A 21,349-nucleotide genomic window follows, 5' to 3' on the forward strand; every position below is an offset into this window, starting at 1 on the left:
CTAGGTCCCTTCCGACCCTTAATCTATGAATCTATGAATCTATAAGACTTCCTGTGTCGACAGATCAGGGCTCAGTTGCACTCCATCTCCCTCATGTGGAGATGGAAGAACACTTGGCCCACAACAGTCTGGAGCCCTGAAATTTTAGAAGGTGCGGAGTTGGACTGCTGGAGCCAATAAACTCTGAATCTCCATCTAGTCAGTTTATCCTTAACACCGGAAGGAAGAGTCAGACCCAAAAGAGCAGAGCTGTTAGATCAATCTCCACTGGGGCCAACACCAAACAACAGAAGTCCTCCAGTTCCTGCACAGTTAAGCAGGAAGTCTTCACAGCACTCCCATTTTCTGCTGCTCTTGGACCCAGAACTTATGCATGACAATACAAGACACAAGCTAAAGTATACTTGTGTGTTACCAATTTTTTTTTCAAAGGCAAATTTGAAAATAAAAAAATGCTAGTGACAAGAAGAATTTACGGGGTAATAAAGACTGCACAATGAAATTGTACCTTAGATACATCCTCAGCTGTATAGGTGAAGATTGGGGAATCACTGCTTGGTCCCTGAAGACTGCGGGCCAGTTTTTCATCATATGATGTTCTCTAGCAGAGGGAAGTAATGGGATTAAGAAGATAGGAAAAACACTTTCAAGACAGAAATCTAAAGAGTTGGAGCTGCTTTCAGGAAAAAAACCCTATTTTAGTGGAGCTTAGTGGTAACAAATACGGAAAGACAGGAGAGTCTGCTACTTGTTATAGATTCCTGTGATAGTTCAATATCTTATTTCAAGCTTGTTGCTATAGAAATAAGTATAAAAAGAAGGTAATTTAAAAAACAAGCACACTGAAACTGTGCTACTATATAGTCAAGAATACGACGGGGAACAAGTCTGCTTAAAGAAGCCACTCCAATGTTAATCATGGACAATTTTTCCCATGTGTTTTCTTTTTTTCTTTTTTTAAAGTAGTGATATGCAAACACAAGTGTTTGTTGTTGCAGTACTAAGGCCCTGAACTTGCACTGTGATCCAGGCTGAAAGGCAGCTGGGCCCACCTGGAGCCCCAGAACAGTCAATGAGACTTTATGCAGATGCTGCAGTCTGCCCCCTCAGATGACAATGCAAGGTAACAGCTGAGGTTTAAGGTCAATGAGGACACTGAAGTTTTGAAAATCTGGCTACTTCATTTAGTTGTCTAAATAGGACTGGATGCTTAGCTGGTTTGAAAATCCACCCCTTCATTTGGAACTGCATTGAAATGTTAAGCTGACTAGCAATGGTAGGAACACTAATGTAGGCGAGGCACAGGCATTCTAAGAAGTCTGCTGCAATTTAGCCCTAGTAAGTTTTTAATAGTATAAATGTTGTCCGTTGATCCAGGCTATGTTGTTTTTATCAAGCAGTATATATATACTACTTATCCCAATGTAGTTTTACTCCAGATTTTTCCCAGAGTAATTTTACTATGACTTCAGGTTAAGTTGCACCAGTAAAGGGCTATATGTCACGTCCTCTTCTTGTTTACACTAGTGAAAAGGCTGATTCCATTGCTGTCAACACACTATGTGTTCAAGCCCTAAGAGTCTGTTTCTAAGTATTCTCTTGAAATGTCCCTTAGTTTTAACTGTTTTTAAAAACATGACTGCTGTCTCCCCTTCACTTTGAGAGGTGCAGTTGTTCTTATGAGTCTTCATCTTGCCTTGGGCAAGGAATCATAATGCTAAAATATTGAATATTATCTTTAATATGATTCTTCTTATTGGAAGAAATCTTGGAATTATTCTATTTCCTGTAGATGAATTAAAATGTATCTACCTCTGTTCTATACAGTGAAAAATTAAATAGGAACCAAGAATTTAATAAGATCCCAGCCAGTCAAATAGAATATCCAGCCAAACAACATCAAAAGCATAACTCCCCACAAACCGAAAATTCTCAGATGTAGATGAGAGGTAAAAAAAGAGAACATGAATAAGGAATATAAAAAGGACAGAGGGTGCCTGTACACCCCATGGGGTTTAATCCTCATTAAATTTAATTTACAAAATTTAAACTTTATTTATTTTGGAGTGTTGCATCAGTGTTTGCATGCACTAAGTTTTCAAACGAATTAAGCCTGGTCCCCAGCCAGTGCCGCAGGAGAGTAGGGATAGTCCAGTCCTGTCCCCCTGACCTGGCCCCCTCCCAACCTGTGCTCTGCCACAGAGCTGTGGGAGCACAGAGCTGGCACACACCACAAGAAAAAAAGAAAAAGCAAAAGCTGAAGCAATTTGAAAGCAGAAGCAATTCAAAGGGGTGAACTAAAAAAAAGTCGTAGTGCCATCTGGTGGACAAAGAGGCTTATTACACGTTTTTGAGTGCCTTGTGTTTGCACGCAATAAATCCATGGATGTGATGCTTTATTCGCAGCAAGCCAAACTAAACTACATTCAAGGAGTTTTACTTTAATGCACTAGAAAGACTTTTAAAGCATCCAGAAAACCTGCTCATGCAAACAGTCATGCTGTTTCAGCGCAAGAAAGGGCAAAAAACATGGCATGTACAAAGGCCCAGAGATACCAAAGACAGACCAGCTGAAACAGATGCCTTTCCTGTGAGCAGAAAATCAGAGCATGAGAGTACCAGTAAGCTGTTTCTCATTTGGCAAAGCCCATGCATGAGGACCCTCATCTTAGAGCTTTCTCCAGTTTGGTCCTGACTCAACCTATGGTTTGAGAGCAGAGCAGATAAACTGTATCTGCCAGGCAAGAATATAAAGCAGGGGTGTTCTCCACAGATCAGGAAATCTGATGGCATTGGAGCAGTGGCAATTAATACTGCCACCCTTCCCCGCTGCCAAATTCCCAAGCCCTGCCTGGCCAGGTAGGGGCTAAGCTATGTCCCCTCTCCTGTGCAGACAAATCAGGGCTCAGTTGCACTCCATCTCCCTCATGTGGCTGGATCAGGTTCAGGCCACAAGCCTTCTCCCACGCTTCCTTTGTGAGGCCAGATTGGGCCTTGCCCTGCCCACCCTGTGTGCTGGAATAGGCCTACTGGCTGGATTTGGCCTGTGGCTAGACTGGGAACCACCCATCCAGCCCACAGGGCAAAAATTTTGAGCAAAAATATTATAAAGCAGCAGGTGGCTGCTCAACTACTTAAGACTCAGATTGTTAAAAGTTTTATGAATTAAGATTGATACCCTGAATTTAATCCTTGCCATTCTGCTAATTAGTTAATCCTGTTTCATCTGGATAACTTGCTTTTGGAATTTTGTTTATATGTTTTATCTAAAATTACCTCTATACGCTGACCTTCCAGGCAGATCTAGACAAAGCCCATTTTAGAGGAAGCTTTTTATATTGGCTAAAGCATTTGTGATTATAGGTTTTTTAATGAAGTCTTGTGGTGTGAATTGGGTTTGTTTTGGGACTGTATAGGAAATGGCTCGACTCATTAACGAATGGATGTTTTATTGGTGGGACAGTAGAGTGCATAAAGAGGGACTGGTCTATGATCTGCTGGTTGTTATGTTTGTTTTTATAAGCTGTTATTTTAAGTTTCTAGTATGGAGTCTTTGGATAAACTCTAGGCCTCTTGTATCCTGAATATTCTTATAAAGTATTCACTAGGGAAAGGGAATCATAAATATGCATGTGAGGGCTATGAATAATGGCACAATTACCTAAACAGCTGGAGCTTTACTCTTTGTACTAAAAATAAACTAGCACCCACAATGCTATCTATGCCTCAAGACGCACCCAAAGAATATTGCTGCATAGTCCTTCATTGAAAACACCATTAATATGTAGGTATAATTCACAATTCTAAAGTCTACAAGGCATCTATGGGCTCAACTAATCAAACCCTAGTACTGAACCTTCAGCTCTAACTTAATTCTTTATTACTGTAGGTTTAAGTCTTTTAATTTTACTGTAGCACAAGGGTCTGTGACTTGATTACCTTTTTCCTATCAATTATATGTATATTGTCTGTCTGTCTGTCTGTCTGTCTGTGGATTAGTTACCCATATTACAGGTAACTTTGCAGGTTGGCTACTGATGAAAGAGGCAGAAATAGGTCTACAGCTGGACCTCTTATTTGCTTGCACTTCAAAACCCAAAAACAATTATTGCAAAGACCAACTCGCTACCTAGGACAGTACAACATTGATTCTCACCTATGTCATCTGGGGAGATTAGAGAGGTGGGAGGAGAGTGGCATGCAAATTGGCAGCAGGTCTTCTCAAATTTGCTGAATTCTTCAAATTTCCCTCCTGCCTATACCCCATATTTATAGATGGCTGGTATATTATTATATTCTACTAAATTACTTCTGATTTTATTTACATTTCTTTGTTTCACTGAAATCTTTGGAACCAGACTGAACCAGTTTTCTTGAGGATGTTAAAGATGTCAGTTAGTTGGCATTTTTGTTTCTGTGAAAAATACGCTTTTGGAGGGAAGGATTCTTATCTCCTTATCTCCTCCATTATGGAACAGCGCTTGCCCCCATCCTGCTTTCTCTTCTCAAATGTATGCTCTTCCATAAACAAGGCTGCTTTTTACTCTGTGGTTCACGCTATAGTTACTTTTGCTTAGCTATGCTTCTGCAGCTTGGCCTAGGCCCCTTGAAAATAGCCAAGGCTGGCAACACTATCTATCTGTCGGTTTGTCTGTCTGACTGTCATTGTGGATTGCCAAGGAAATACTGTTGTTAAGTTACAAGTTTTGTCCAAATAATAAGAGTTGTTCCCATTGAAATGGAACTTGTAGGAAGCCTGTGCAAGTAATTGATGTTTTTGTTTTGATCGTGAAGTGGAAAAATGGAAAAAGACATTGATCCAGGTGAAAGCACATATAAAATACTGAATTATTTCCTGGCTGAAACAAATGGTTCATTTTGTTTGAGTATGAAGTATTCCAGTCAATCCTCTTGTTTTAGGCACTCATGAGAAAAAGCAAAGGAAATGAAGGGCTACACTTACAAAATTGCTGGAGCTGGCCATGCTCTCCTCTATCCAATAGTCCAGTAGTTAGAGTGTGCATTCAGGATGTTGGATGGCTATTTGTGGGTATATTATTGTTATTATTGGTCCATTTTGCATAACTAGCTGGACATCTACTGGAGCAGGAACTGAAACTCAGGTGCCCTATCTCCCAGACTAGAGTGTTGTTGTTTTACTTGCTCCAGAACTGATCCCTTTCTGCCTCCGTGCTCTCAAGAAGGGAGTTTCCCATCTTATAAGTGTGCTGCTGGTTATTACTGCCCAAGTGCAGCACCCTGCACTTGTCAGTGTTGAAGCACATCCTGTTTTTGCTAGCCCACCCCTGTAACCTATCCAAGTCTTGCTGCAGTCTTTCCCTCCCTACTAGTGTGCTCACCTCACCCCAAATTTTGGTATCATCAGCAAATTTAAACAGGGTGCTTTTCACCCCTTCATCCAAATTGCTGATAAAGAGATTGAGCAGCATGGGCCCAAGGACTGAGCCCTGGGGGACTCCGCTGCCCACTTCTCCCCAGGTTGAATATGGCCCATCCACCACCACCCTCTGAGTGCGACCCTTCAGCCAATCTGCAATCCACCTGACTGTGTAGGCATCAATGCCACACATGTAGATGCCTACCCAGGGTGGGCTTACTCTAGAGTAATTTATTCTAGAGTAAACCCACTCCACATCATTTGCATGTCTAGACATACCTGCTGAGGAGGTAATTGGGTTTCCATATATTAGTTGACCACCCTAATGTCCTCCTCCTATAGTTTTGTGAAGTCTTCCCCCCCTCCTTTTTTCCCCAGCTGATAGTATTCAGCAAAATCAGCCTGAATTCATAAACAGTTTGGTTTGGCCAATACTCCAATTTTTGGTGAATTAATTTTTTTGACAAAACATTTCTGTTCTAGTGTCACATATCTAATAAGTTTCACAATTAGTTTGAAGGGTGATTATGATTAAAGTATTTGGTACACATGACAAATTTTTACTTTACCTACTTGGTCAAATTATATTCATTAGCAAAAACTATGTTTTTACTTCTCCCAGCATTGCCAGTAAACATAGCTGTGGAAGACTATATGGTCATCTATTCTGCCTCATGCATCATCAGCAAAATTACCACCTATATTCTGAATCTAGAATTCTTTATTGTTGGTGATGAATGATGTGCTGGATGAAGCAGAAGGAGTGCATCTGGATTATTAGATATCATGCTGAGTGTGCAGTGCTGACAGTTAGCAAAATCTTGACTTCTAAGCTGAACAATTTTCATCTTGAAAGTCACTGCTGGATAATAAATAGGGGACCAAAACATAAATACCTATGGAATCATTCTTGTGTTTATAACCGTACTTTGGATAGTAATATAACATAATAGTAGCACTTTGCAATTCTGCTTAATCACACCTTTCATTCTTGATATTAAAGTACTGCACAGATTATATGTACAGAAAGCATTTTTCCTACTAGTGAAATTCTAAAATACAGTTCAACTTTCTGAATCAGAAAAATAGTATAGAACACTTTTTATGAGACAAAAGAAATGTATTTTAAAACAACATATAGAAAATGCACATAAAGAATAAAATACCCTAAGTTTTTTGTATGGAAATATTTTTATCTATTCACTAAACGCTCATTTCTTATTTGTTGTAATGGTCTACAAATATTTATAATAAACTGAATAAAAATCCTAAAGAATGATTGTCTCCTGCTGCCACAAAATATTAATATGGAAATCTAAGAAGTGAAATAAAAGTTTCCTTTTTCCAATATTCTGTTTACTAGGGAAGAAAAGAGAGCTAATGAAATCCATGTGAATCCAGACACAGAATATGATGTGTCCATTTCTTAGTTATTGCCCTGCTGACAAGACATATATCCACTAGTTTGTTTTGTTTCATGTACTTTTTAAAAGATCAATAGTAAAAGGTCTCACAGACATGAAAACTTAAAATTTGCATCTGCTAATACCCAGAAAAAGAGCATCCTACCTCCTTGATTTGTACTTGAAGAAGTACAAATGTTAGTGATTTTGGGTGGGGTTTTGGGAAAAACAGGGGAAAATAATAGATTTAACTCAAGCACTGAGCCTGTAGTGGGGATAATAGTTCCTTCATTTTGTGGTGAAACTAGACTACTTTCTCTTCTATTTGTATTAACTTTTATTTGACCTCCCCAAAATTGGAATGTTGTCTGGTTAGTTGCTATAGTAAGTAGAGATGAGTCAGCTCTGAACTTCCTCAAAGTTTTTGTGCCTTATGATTCAGGATTTTCTTTTGGCATTGTATCTGATGATAAAAACAGCATATATATAGCTATCAGTAGATAACTTTATCAGTAGATAACTCTGATCCTGTTTTGTAACCATTGTGTCTAAAGAGGTTATCATGCAGTTAACTTGAAAGACTGACTGATATTTCACAGTAGCTGTCTAAATACTTCTTATTACTACCATAGCAAGTATAAACTATAACACTTGTGATTCATTGGCAAAACATACCACATGCCAGTTTTTTTACTAGAAGTGTTTTGGCAGAGCACTCCATCAGAGGAAAGGTCAACAACATAATTAAAAAAACAGGGATTACAACTGCAGTTGTCCACAGTGGGTAATTTATTCTACAGATACCAGAGCTTTTGCATATCAATGTATGTGTTCTGTCAGAAATGCACTTATAAATAGGTTCCTTATTTGTGACGACTAGGACAAAGTCCTCATCTCTTTTTGCAGAACCTGAGGAAATATGGTTATTATAAAGGGTCCCATGACAGAGGTAAGACTAGAGCACAGTACTTCCTTGCAGACAGTATAGCCACCCTGAAGCTGCTCGTGCATCTCAACATTATTCAATGACATCTATTAGATGTGCCTCGTCAAGGATTTCCCCTAGCCTTCCCCTAGACATTTTACTTGCACCTTAATTTGTTACTGACCCCTGAATCTGAGGTGTGTGTTGAATCTAGCTGAAATCAACTACTATTTGATCTCTTGAGCTTTATTAAAAGCTTGTTATTTTACCAAACTCAATTAACACTGGTCTTGCAGTTTTAGTAAAAGTCAGTAACAATTATCACTTATTTTCCTGGCAAATTCCTAATGAAATAATTTATTAATTTTGCTCACCTGGTTGAAAAAAATGTTCAGGACACAAAACATTAAGATAGCATTTTATTCATGATATTTTAAGCCAAGTAAAAACAGCAGTCTGCTATATATCATAATTTCCTTTCCTCTTAATTTGTATGAATTTGTGTGCAATGAATTAAGTGGGCTGGACATTAGACAGAGATATCCAATATGCACAAATCTCTTATATGCCAACAAAGTTTTATATTCCTCTAGTTTTTCTTATATATTCTCTATTAGAGGGTAAAAATAGAGCCATAAGAAGCCACAAAGTAAAACCTTCTACAGTCAATTCTTCCTTACATCTTTAGAACTCCAGTTTGCTATTTCATGCAGCTGTTACTAGGAATTTATTATAAAATGTAGAATATAAACTAAGCCTTACATATATTTATGTCCTTTAAGACTTAACATTTATTTTGTCCATGGGTGTATGAAATGCAATAACAATCAGTATGCTTACCTGCTGAATACTATGTTGATTAAAGTCCTCTTTGAAATGCAGCGTTCTCTCCAGATCTTTAACAAGTGTTGCTTTATTGTCTCTGATATAATCATCTGTTGCTAACTGCAGAGGTTTTAGATTTTTCTTGGATAGTCCCTGAGTCGATCTAAACATATATTAAAAAGCTGTTACTTAAACATGCAGATGATAAACAATAGTTGATTCCTTATGTAAGGACATTCAGTAAGCTTTGAGGATGGCACATCTAGAAGAAATAACCATAATAATATTATAATAAGCATCTTCGTTTCAAATCCTTAATTTCTAGAATGTTGATTTCACAATAATGTCATCTACAAAGTGCAAAGTGCAAATATCTAGGCATAGATACAAAAAAAGAGGTTAACCTTCTCTTCCTCATCTCACTTCTTTAGTGATGATTCTTTCTTTCCGCTACCTACCTCCACCCACCCCTTCTACACCTAATTCCCACCTTTCTATTTCTGAGATGTTGGCTGTTGTAACCAAATAGAACTTTCAATAAATGTTATCTTATTAAACAATAACAGTTCATAAGCTAAGGGTCCACAATTATGGACCATAATTACCAAAGCAACTAGGGGATAAATTTGGAATGCTCTAATATTTACATCAATTATGTTCTGACTTAGGGAAAGCATAGGCAGAAGAAATAACTGTTCACTGTTGTGAACAATATATTAATTTTAGATGGCCCAGCACAAGCCTTTTACCACTTCCTCTATAAGCATTATTTATCCCATCAGTAAAGACTAATAAAAATGAAATCTTTGTAAATGTTCACTGTAGCAGGCTGCCCAGCATAGGAACTGCAGCTGCAAGCCTGCTCTGGAGGACTGAGCCAGCTGACCAAGATAATTAGCTGGCTCCATGGGAGTTAAGAGGCTCCCAGAGAGAGCCCAGGGGGAAGACAGGAAGGCTGTGGGGCTGGAGGTAGAAGCCTGAGTCAAGACATTCTCTATGGGTCTGAACGACTGTGAAGAAACCCAGAGAGATGCTAAAAGCACCTATAAATGAGCAGAGAGGCTGCTCCAATGTGCTGTAATTACAGTGTGTCAAAGCAGAGTTGATTAATCAAGTGTGCTGAAGTGTGGTAATTACTGTGCTCCAGCATACACCAGTATTTTGTGTATTGGTGTCCCTGCACTGAAAAATGGCAGCGGGGGCACTTTAACTAAAGCTCGTTCAATGAGCTTTAGTTAAAGTGCCCCCGCTGCCATTTTTCAGCACAGGGACACTGATACACAAGACACTGCAGACAATTTAATTAGAGCAGTTCTCAGTGCCTCTGTAATTAAAGTGCCCCCCCCCCCCACACACTCCTGGAACATGTGTATAAACTTCTGAGAGACTGTGAGTTGACAGAGAGACTGGGACTTGCTGATGGAGGTAAAAGAGTGAGGAGTTAGTGGTGGCACACCCAAGGCTGGGCACTTGCACTGGTTTGGGAAAAGACCATAGGCTACTTGTTTATTTTATTTGCATATTGTTAATTGTCTGTGTTGATTTCTGCCAGGAGGGAGTGTGTCCTGGGGAAACAGTGACAATGAACAAGGATTGCAAGCAAACAAAGACTGTTTGAGTGAAGCAAATTCCACAACCTGCTACATTCACATATTGGCACAAATACTTTTCAGCTCCGTGTGTGATTATTTTTAATGCCCTCTATTGAGGAAAGCTAGAAGCTATTTAAATGAGGAATTAGATCTGGACTGGAAGCCAGGAACTGTATGGGGATAATAATAGTTAAGTACCATACCTTAGCAGAGTGTGGTGAGGATTTAATTAGTTAATATTTGTACAGTGCTTTAGAAATGCAAAGTACTTGTTCACTTGCTCCAATAAGGGAGTACGTTTGTCATTTTTTGCTTACATTTGTGAAACTGTGAAAGGGTGTTTACAGAAGTTGCGTTTCTTGTGCAGTGAGGCCTCTGAAAGCACTCTGCAGCGATAACGTAACAAATATTCATGGCTACAGAGCATTTTAAAATGGCCGATTGTGCGAAAATCTAATCCTTGTCCGATAAAGTATCTAATGCATGGTGCTTTGTAATAAAGCGCCATGAGTTAGTGTGCCTCTCCAGTAGGCTGCTTGCACTTGTGCCCAAAGCACCCAAAGCTGTTAGGGATTTCAGTCACTGTTTGGTAGAGGCAAAGATGAAACCCTCAGGCCAAGTACAAGAACTCTGGTTTTTGTATCTGGCTTCAGTGCTGTGACTAGAGCCCTGGCATGTTCCAGAGGAATTCTGCTCTGCTTAGCAGAAATAAATGGCTCAGTGATGCCGAGCAGTCTATAATGTAGAAGGGATTAGGCTTCTTGGAGCCTTACTGTGAAAGGTAGATGACTGTTAGGAGCACAGCTACAAAAATGTCTAGTTTTATCTGTGTTTGATATAGAGTTATGGTTCATCAGGGACAGAGCATGGACTAATAAGTCAGAAGGCTCTGTCCCCAACAATCACTACACTGTGCTTCATTTAGCTCACATATAAAATAGGGCTAGTAATGCAGACTTCCCCCTTTGTGCAGTTTGGAGTTCTATCAAACTGCTAGTGTAAGCCATGGCAACACATGGTTCCTTGTGATTATTGAGATGGTATTATTAATTTCAGCACTGTCAACAAAAAATGCAGCTCTTGAAACCAGAACATTTTTGGGCATAACATCTCTCTTATTTGGTTATGTGGAGCTTGCCAGACAATCACATACACTTGTCTCTCTCTCTCTCCCTCTCGCTCATTGAAACAATTTAGTTGCTTCTTATTTTCCATAGCTTTTCTGTGATCTTATAAATATCTAAACAGTTCGAAACTAAACAGCATCCTGCTTTAGACTATTTCTTAGATATTTCTACAAGGGTAAAATGCTCACCACTGAGACATCTTTTAAATTTTACTTTTTACTTACAGTAGGAAAATACATATAAAAGCTCCTATTGGTAAGTTCTCATATAGTTACTTATCCTGTACAATCCTAAAAATAATTTCCTCCCACTAATAGAATTTTCTGTATCACTGACTGTATCCTGGTAGTCTTCAGTATCCCCTGCCTCCATCCATTTTAAACCTCCCATATAATCATCCTAAGTTCACATTATCTTCAGGGTATCATGTTGTTGCTATCTGTCATCCTTCCAGATGGACCTGCCTCAGTCTCCCCCATATGGGCATAAAAGCTGAAAGAATCAAAGCCCCTTCTCCAAGGAGTCAGCAAGCAGCTAAAGGATCAGACCTTTTTCTATTTTATGAGGTTGTTTCTATAGAATGCCAATTTGAGCACAAAACAGATGCATGCTAGAATTTCTTTTCACAGTACTTCCTTTCCCAAATCACCATATAAGGCTTCTGCTACTTACACAGCTGGTGCGCTCCTAGGCAGACCCATAGCATTGGTTGGTGGTGTCGATGGAAGAGAAGGCAGGACTGAGCTGAGAAAGGCAACGGGGTTCTGAATATGGCTGGTTGGAGAGAGAGGATTTGGAATTACACTAGGGGGCTGAAATTGGTTCATGTTGGATATAGAGAGCAATAATGCAGGCGACACTGATTCTTTGGGGCTTACTGGAGATGATTCAGTTTTATTTGTAAACCCTCCTGGAGACCTTGATTGGACTGGCTGAGGAGGTCCCACGAGATTCTCTTTGTCATTTGCTCTTTGGATTCCTTGAGACACATTGCTGAATGCAGGCACTGGGGAGCTGGCAGGGGAGTTGATAGGTGGTGTGGTGTTCTGGGATGCAAGGAACTGTTTAGGTCGGGTATAACTGAACGTCTGTGAAGGAGAAACTTTGGCCTGCTTGTACAATGTTGATGAAGGCTTCTGGTTGACTGAAGCAGCAGAGTTCAATGTTCCTGTGTTGAATGGCAACTCCCTTGGAGATGTAAAAGATGAATGATGTAACTGCTGCTGTTCCAGCAAGACCTGGTTATGGAGCTGTTGTAACTGGGTGGCATCTCTATATAAAAACAAGGATGGATGAAATGTCATGGGCTGCAATAAGCTGTTACACAGCTTGGCACAGTATAGGCAGTTACTGCGCCATGCATGTGGTACATGGGTAGGTTTTACTGCTATGGCAATGTAGCTGGCAATCATGTGTAGACTTGTGTGATTGCTATATTGCCATAGTGTGCTGTACAGTGATGTAGTGTGTTGCTGCATAACCATAGGGCAACGTGTAGACACGTCCAGTATTAATCAGATTGTGTCAGCTCTGGGGGGTCAGAGACTGTTATTACCTGTGACTATACAATACTTAGCATGAAAGAGTCCCAGTTCATGCCTAGTTGGGGCCAGGTTAATGCACAGACAAACTAGGCACATGCCTAGGGCCCAAAGTGAAGAAAGTGCCCAGCTGTGCCTACTAACGGGTTAATCTGGCCCTCTGCCTAGTGATCCTAGGGCCAACAACTATATGCATAATTATAATAATATGATTATGTATACAAAATCTTCTTACTTACAGTTTAGGTTTGGCCAATACTGGAGGAGGCTCTTTGGAAGGTGAGGTGGGTTCTGGTATCTTCACTGCCTGACCATTAGTCCTGTCTTGGAAGTAGCCAGGTCTGATTTGGTTTGTAGACCCAACTCCATCCTCAGATGATGTTTCACTTCCTTTATCATCTTCAGGAAGTTTAAAGTGTACCCGGAGGCCTATCTTGGAACTTGACCTGGGTTCATTGTGGTTGACAAGAACCCCTTCCAGTTTAGGCTTTGGGGGCTGGTCCACCACAGGGAGTGAAGGGTTGTGTAGGGAAGGTTGTTGTTCAGTTGCAATTAAATTGATTGAGCTCATTGTATGAAGGGTAGCAGTATTACTGTTGTCTTCAGGCCCTGGAAGAGGAAATATTCACGTTCTGCTGTTACAGTTAAATGTGGTGAATCAATGATAACAACATCTTAGCTGTTTCTGCTGGGAAAGCCAATGCCATACCTAATCTTTAGAATTAATTGTTTGACCATATGCATATGATTATCTATTCCCCCAAATTTACCAAAGAACATTATTAAGTTAAAAAGGGAATCACTCTGCAAATTGGAAAATTGACTGGTGGTCAAGTGTAATGCCCCAAGCATCCTCAAAATCAAAACTTTAATTTTAAGAACAAAATCTCTAACTTTTATTGTTATGAAGAAAATCTTTGGAACATGGATTAAGTACAAGCCAATGCTGTTGTTTGTCTTTTTTTCCATACATCAATGCTCTACTTCTTGATCTACTTCATGCCTTAGCAGCACAAAGCTGCATATTTGGCCCAAGGTTTGGGCTCCATGCTATAGTTAAGGAACTGAGAAAATGGAAGGAATCCAGAGATGCTGCAAAACAATGCAAATTTTGCTTGAGAAAAGGCTCCGTGAAGGATTTGGCTCATCGTGTTGCTGTGCCTTGCTGTAACTTTGCAAACAGAACTTCTCTTAGAATATTTACGTCACTCCATATAGAACAAGATGAGCCAAATCCTACATGGAGCCTTTTCTCAAGCAACAACCTGAACCATTCATTTTACTAGAAAGAAGATCTCTAAAAATGATCACTTACCTTTAACTGTTAGATGAGCAATGCTAGAGACTGTGCCATATTTATTGCTTGCAGTACATGTGAAACTCCCAGAATCTTCTGAAAACACCTCAGCAATTACCAAAGTACAAATCTCCTCTGCAGCCAATCAGAGCAATATCATTATTGTTCATAGTACATATGCTAAACCAACACAGAAATGCCTTGCCCACACTACAGCTGCTTTTTAAAAAAATTCCCACCATTGCTCAGCCTGATTTAGCTTTACCAATGTTAATTGCATTGGCAGCTTTCATATAAAATGGCAACCAGCTGCCACGGGCAGCAACTGGTATTCCATCCACACTAGCTTCAACATTTGCAATATAAATGAAAATAAGCAGGTGTTAGCAACATTTAGAAAACTTTAACATTTTCTCCTCCTATACACAGAGTTAGAAAACAAGATCCCTCCCTAAACAACTTAAAATCAGATTTGGAAAAATTAAATGGACCAGATCCTCCCTGACTTCACTCAAAGTGTTCTTAAAATTCCAAAATTTTAAGATGCAAGGATGGATGCAGTTTACTGGGAACAATTTAGGCAGAATAATAATGTCTGATGAAAAAGTACAAAAGCCTAAATGTAAAGGTCTGATTTTCAAACTTGCAAGTTCAGTGAAATTGTACCTGCAGGTCTGAATCAGAAAATCAGTTCTTTACACTGGGGACTAAATGTGGGCACCAAACTGTGAGTAAAAATTGTCTTTGCAAAAATGGCAGCCTGGATTGAAAATTGATCTGTAATGATGATGTTTCTACCTGACCAATGTCTGACATGTCCTGGCAGCTGCCACAAGATGTTTAATAACCAAATTAGTGAGGCTTTCATCCATAGTTAGGTTAGACAGCAAGGGTGGGTAGCATTCTAAGATGCAGGGTCATCCATACTGTCACCTGGTACTTGGCATTGGTAAATCCAACCACTGATACAATTCACTGATATCAGGGATGGAACACTTGATATGGCACTCTCATTTTTCATTGGTCAGGGGTATGATATCAGGGGCAATGGATGACATGGGTAAGCATCTTACATAATGCTCCCTGGCTATCAAACTGGAGAAAGTCGTACAATCCTATACCATCAGCTATATATCTGACCCTAAGAAAACAGGGGACTTTAATGCAGACTATTTTATTCATGTTTTGCCTGTGAGAAGAGTTCCAATTTGGAATTGGATCAGAAGAGTGTGAAAGTTGTATTTTCTTCAAAAACTGAGAGAAACCAATTTCAATTTTAGTGGATATTCTTCTTTTTGAGAGAGTCTGTTTTCAGCTTTATGGAACAATGCATGGTAAAGTATATTCCTGTGACATCCACTGAGGAAAAAAACCCCACAATTAAATTTGTTTTGAGTTCAAACACAATAAGTTGCACCCAGAAAGATTCTACTTCTTGATTCAAAACTGTCATCTACCTTATCTGTGTTCACTTTCTTGCTTTTGTCTTTGTCAGATTAAATCCCCATGCTTCTATAACCATAAGACAATTAAACCTTACTTACCTGGTTCGGCCATAGAGCGAGGTTCTAAGGGGGAAAACAGTAGCAGAAGAATTACTGTACTAAGCACATTATTAATTTTACTGATACACTAGAGAGTCACTATCAAGTCTTGTCCCAGTTCTCTGTTTACTGTAACATGGCTTTTGGGGTGAGTTTCTGTGGAAGGATCATCAAAAAGACCTTAAACTCTTATTGTTAAGAGAATGCCAATCCATCAAGTGTGTTCTGCCCTGGGTTAGCCAATGTCTTGGTGGAATAGTATACTAATATTATTTCTTTCTTGGATCTTGTCTCTGGGGTTTTTCTGCATTAGTGTCAGGAAATCAGTATAAATGCTGCTGCAGATGGATTGTACTGCTGTGAAAAATGACTTGCATGAAGTGCAGCCCACCTGTGTTTTAAATTCATATAAGCTGCCTTTTTATAACAGTAAAGTTCATTTACACTACGGATCAGAGTTGTTTATTCTTCCTGCACTGGCTGAGGGGGCAGTTTTGAATTATGTTCTTCCTCCCAGCAGAGAACCAAGTATAATGGGATCTCAGCTGGGAAGTGTTGCTTTCCCCTCTGTCTACCAGCCTGACTAGCTCCCTGCACTCATTCTACCTTCTTTCCCTCTTCAGAGTAGACTGTGCAGAACTAGGGGCAGTAGAAGAGGCATAGCAAGTAGAAAAGAGGCCTTTGCCAGCTTCATATCAGGCAGGAATTTCTTCTGCCTAGAGGAATTCTCCTTATGGCACCTCCAGACAGTGTTAATTAACTTCATGTTACACAAGCTGACCCCTGGGTTATAGCCAGCAAAGTACTTCTGCTGCCATTACCCTGTTCAGCCAGCATAAGCTGCTGTTTAATAGAGCTCTGCTTATTGTAACTACAAATTCTAAGTGCAATACATCAATATTCTTGTTTCAATACCTATAACATAGCAGACAGAGTATTTCTATGTTGTAGACATACTTTTCTGTAAGATTCTAAAATCAGGAGAATCTTCTATCAGCGTCCCTTCTCTGTACCATTCAACCTTTGGAGAAGGAGCTCCTTTTACACGGCATTCAAAAACAACCAGTTGACCCTCAGAAGCTGAAATGTCTTGCAGCATCTAAAATGTAAAAAAGATCATAAAAAATTAACGATTCCAGTATTAAAATTGATTCTTATTTTAAAAAGATGTCCCTAAATCATATAAATCTTCAAAAGTCTATAATGTATCAGAATTTCTTTTTATACAACCATAATGAGAAATGAAGTTTGTAATTATTCTAATATTATAAAAGCCTAAGTCTGTCTGTCTGTCCATAACGCTTTATTTACACTCTGATTGGCTGACGGAATCAGTCAATCTGAGTGCTCCAAGCATGGGGGAGCGCTGCTGTGATTCCGAAGCTGTGCCGAGAACCAGACAGAAGGTGGGGGAGCCGCTGGCCTTGGCTCCTCCACCTCGCTTCCTGCAAGAGGCAGAACAGCGGCAGCATGGGGCGTTAGATGGTGGCACTCCATCTCTCTCTCCCTGGATCATTCTTGACCGGCAATTGGCTAGTATATGTATAAAAGTGTAATTGGCTTGCTTCATTTTGAAATGTGCCATAAAAGTAAATTACCTTTGTGAACACAGGAGCAGCTATTATGGGTCTTCCATCCAATCCTTGCAAATAGTTAGTGGGGCTTTGAACCTGTAGGTTAAGACACAGGCAACTGTGAAGTTAAGATATAGCATAGATATTGTGTCTTGCACTGGGGAAACATATCCATAGTACTTCAAATGGAATCCCTTGAAAAGTCAGAAGGCTCAATTTCAAATCTATTTGAATACCTAACTTCAGAGTACTTCCTGTTCACAGGTTAATAACTGTACACTAGGTTATACACATTCTGATGACCTGGCCCATGACAGCTCACCAAAGTTCCCTAAGTGGCCCCCCAGCCCAAATAATTGCCCACCCCTGCCTTAAAGAGAGGCTTATTCATCAAGCAGAATTGGGAATGCCAGCACAGAAAAGACTCCAGACAGACACTGGCATTATTTAACCCTGATCGCAGCAAATCTTCATAGCTATGGTTAAAATGCAAAGAGCTGCCAGAGTCCTGAGTTAGTGCTCCCACCCTCCCTTTCACTTGTGAAGGTGACCAGTAGCTAGGTGTTATCACTGGTGGAAAGATTTCTTCCCACTTTTTCCTACTGTTTTTAAGTAAAGTAGGTCTTAAGATAAGATGTCAGATATGATTATATTGCAGTTAAGCAGGGTGATATGCCTGGCTTTAAAATTTAAAAAAAAGTTTTCTTCTGAAATGACTAGTTACTCATTTTAAGAAGCATTGTGAAGAAGGCTATCATCAATTTGGAAAGGGGCTTTGTTGGATGAAACAGCATTTCCACAGCAAAATATTGGGTGAGTTGTTGGCCCATGGGAGTTAATGATTTCATTTTGCCTTTGTCTTCAGTAAAGTCAGGAATTTACCATGATTTCACTTGATTCTCCAATTCAAGTTGTAGGTTTTACAGATGTGAGAATTCCTTCATTATATTTATCTTCCTAATGTGGCTAAAGGCTCCTAATAGATTTGATTACTTCAGTTTTGCTTATTAAATAACTCTTTCACTGCATTGCTTCATAAGAGAAGCAAAATAAATGAATGTAGAGAAATCATAACTCATTATAGATACAACTGTACTCACATCATCTGAAGGGAGCTGCCAGGCTCTGGAATTTGCTCCCAAGTGAGGTGGTGCTCTCTCCTACCGTGGGAGTCTTCAACAGGAGGTTGGACAGATATTTGACTGGGGTATTATGATTTGGCTGGGGTGATATGACCGTGGCACCCGTTCCTGCCTGGGGCAGGGGGTCAGACCTGATGATCTGTTTAGGTCCCTTCCAACCTTAAGCACTATGAAACTATGAAGTGGTTATGCCACAATACAAAGGGAATTCATAGGTAGTCACTTAAGCCATTTTTAAGTGTGTTTGTGCTAGTAGCATAGCTCAATGTAGAATTTGTGCAGGATCCAGTCCTGCATATTTAAACTGTAGAACAAATGTTATTCTCCAGAAGATCAGTACTAGTAGTAATCTTTCTGGATCTGCTGTTGTCTGTGTACCACTAGTCTTATTAAAGTAATTGCTTTATTGTGTCATGAAAAAGGGGCTGAATTCTTCATTACAACGAACTGTATCAGTTCTGTGTACCATTCCTAGTGGCCAATGGCAAGTTTCTTTCAAGTGAGCATTCTGACTTGTAAAATTCTTAGGGGTGTTAATTCTGGGTAATGTTAGCCCTATTGTTACCTGTCATCTCTGTGTTCTTGGGGAACCCTGGCACAGTATGCAGCCTGTCTGACTCTCAAAGGACTCAGCCCCTCTCAGCACCTGCACAAGAACTGATTAGAGGAAGGACTTACAAAAGACAATGAAGGTGCAGTGGGAGACGCACCTAAGCCCCTCCAGACAAGAGTGATAGGAGTGAAGCAACTCCCTTGATCTCATTTACATCAGAGATGGAACCGGATGACAACTCATCTACATGGGAGATGGGACAGGCATACATCTTCATTAGCATTCAGGATGGAGAGCAGAGATTCCAAGGCAAGGACCGCACTGAATTCTGGGACCAGAGAAGCAGGGGAGCACTGCATGATGGGGGATCCCTGCTCCAAATGCTAATCAACCCACGTCTGCACACACCCAGCTCAGCATTTATCAGACCAATTCCAGCAATGACTCCTTTATTGGTACCCAAAACATTGAGTCTGCCTGTCTGTATTGTGAGTTGCCTCAGAGTAATGCCACCCATAGCCAGCAGTGATCAGTTCCTATTATCCAGCATATGAGCCATTGTTTACCCATAAACAAACCTACTGTTCTCCCTTGAGCCATTGTTAGTTCTCTACAAAACCCCCTACCCAAGCTCAAGTTTCTGTCCTGGTGCTTGGATCCAAAGCTGCACCAGTTCCACTCCTTTTCTGCCTGGAATACCTTCAATGAGCATGCTGGGGGCTCTGACTGTCTGCAAGCTCCAAAAACACCTGGGAACCTCAAATGGTTCAAGCTTTGCTGAGTGGTGAGATCCCAACTCTCTCTTTCCCTCTCTCTCTCTCTCTTCTGACTCCAGGAACCTGACTCTTGTTCTCTTACACCTTTCTAAACTGGACTTTTGCTGATCACTCTCTCTTTCTCTCTCTGACTCCAGGCACAGCTTTCCAAATCTGACTTTTGCTGATCAAACTTGAGCTAGACTTCCCCAAATACATAATTGAAACAATGTAATATTGTAACTGTTTTATTTGTGTCTCTTGTATGGCTATTACTACTGGTAGCATCATAAATTCATATACCTGGCAATAAATAATGTTTATGGTCAAGCTGGTGGCTATATTTTCTCTCTGAACCTCTTCCTTCCCCTTGACCTTTCCATTTGCTCTGCAGCAATGCTTCTTTTGCCTAAGCCAAAGATTCCTGTAATGCCCAAAAGTATGGTGGGGTCTGCTCATTAAGGGAGTTACTACTAGGACCATTGTGACAAGAGATTGGGACATGCTGAGTTTTGAGGCTCATGAGGGTATTAGCTGAAAGAGCTGATCAGACCCGGCCTGCTCAGACATACTCTGTTAGCATGTGTGTATGCATGTCTAACTGTGTTTATTATTGTCCTGCTGAAATGAGGGATGAACTGAGTTTAAGGCACATGAGGGTGTCAGCCTGTCAATGCTCAATAACCCAGCTCGGGCATGCCCTGTTAATCTGTATGTATATGCCTATATGTGTTTGACCGATTTGGTGTTTGGAGGAACCCAGCCCCACTGAAACTGAGTCCAGCAAGATAGCTCCATTGGGGGTGAGGACTTGCGGAAGGGAGAGATACAGCTCCATGTAGCAACACAAGTAATACAAGCAGCACATCGATGGAATTACAGAGACCTCAGAAATGTACTGCTAATAAATGAGTGCACCCCACACTGACAGGCAAATCTGGAAACACTATGTATGACCTCCATTTTAAAACTTCCCCTTTGCCAAATGCAAACAAAATTACAGAAGAGGAATACCTCCCCAGTGACCTTCCTCAGCAGGACCAGTGAAATCAAAATGATACTATCATGCTGCTGAATTTTTTTTTTCCAGCCTGTATTACCTAACTTGCCTACCATGCTCATTTATTCAATTCCTTTCTCTGGGGCAGAATGGCTGCAAATCTATGTAGTTAAATATTTAGTGTTCCTGAAGTATGGAGGCATTCAGGTTTCAGAGGCAATATTTTACAATACTTGAATACCTCAGGCAGTTTGATCAGTGATAAGTTCAATCAAAGAATCAGCCATGTTCTCAGTGAAATCAAGAACAAAATCCCATAAATTTAGTAAATCTGCATCAGGCTTGAAGTTTCTAGCCTAACTGTAGGAAACAGAGAAATTTACTATGGTTCAGAAGTTCTCATATTTCTGTTTGCCTCAGAAATCTGTGTTGACTGGTACCTTAAGGCTGCCTACAATTAGCTGATAAATACTCTGTATAATAAGGGTGGCAATTATATGGGCTGGAGGGCAACTTATGGAGTTTTTTGTGAGCTGTCACAGGCCAGGTCAGCATTCCCCCAGTTCTGTGCTGGGTCAGCATCCCTGCTCCCCCTGCCCACAACAGCTCACCAAAACTCCCTAAGTGGCTCTGCCTTGCACTCGGCTGGGCAGGAAGTAGGATGGGTGGGTGG

At 40.2% G+C, this 21,349-nt stretch overlaps 1 protein-coding gene across 2 annotated transcripts in view; it reads right to left on the reverse strand.

Annotated features, from left to right (window-relative positions):
• MYPN (myopalladin) overlaps positions 1-21,349 on the reverse strand; it is a 106,614-nt gene that overhangs the window by 30,858 nt on the left and 54,407 nt on the right. Inside the window, exons 5-12 of one of the 2 annotated variants that reach the window (XM_019507874.1) lie at positions 17,251-17,322; positions 16,610-16,751; positions 15,653-15,676; positions 14,127-14,243; positions 13,051-13,420; positions 11,943-12,542; positions 8,567-8,714; positions 509-601 (exon numbers count right to left, since the gene is read on the reverse strand). In XM_019507874.1, coding sequence (XP_019363419.1) covers positions 509-601; positions 8,567-8,714; positions 11,943-12,542; positions 13,051-13,420; positions 14,127-14,243; positions 15,653-15,676; positions 16,610-16,751; positions 17,251-17,322 — 1,566 coding nt within the window. The remainder of the gene's footprint in view (positions 1-508; positions 602-8,566; positions 8,715-11,942; positions 12,543-13,050; positions 13,421-14,126; positions 14,244-15,652; positions 15,677-16,609; positions 16,752-17,250; positions 17,323-21,349) is intronic. The other variant, XM_019507875.1, reaches the window with a different exon arrangement.

The sequence above is a fragment of the Gavialis gangeticus genome, unplaced genomic scaffold, assembly GCF_001723915.1.
Source record: "Gavialis gangeticus isolate Ggan-Ray unplaced genomic scaffold, GavGan_comp1, whole genome shotgun sequence".
Lineage (NCBI taxonomy): Eukaryota > Metazoa > Chordata > Crocodylia > Gavialidae > Gavialis > Gavialis gangeticus.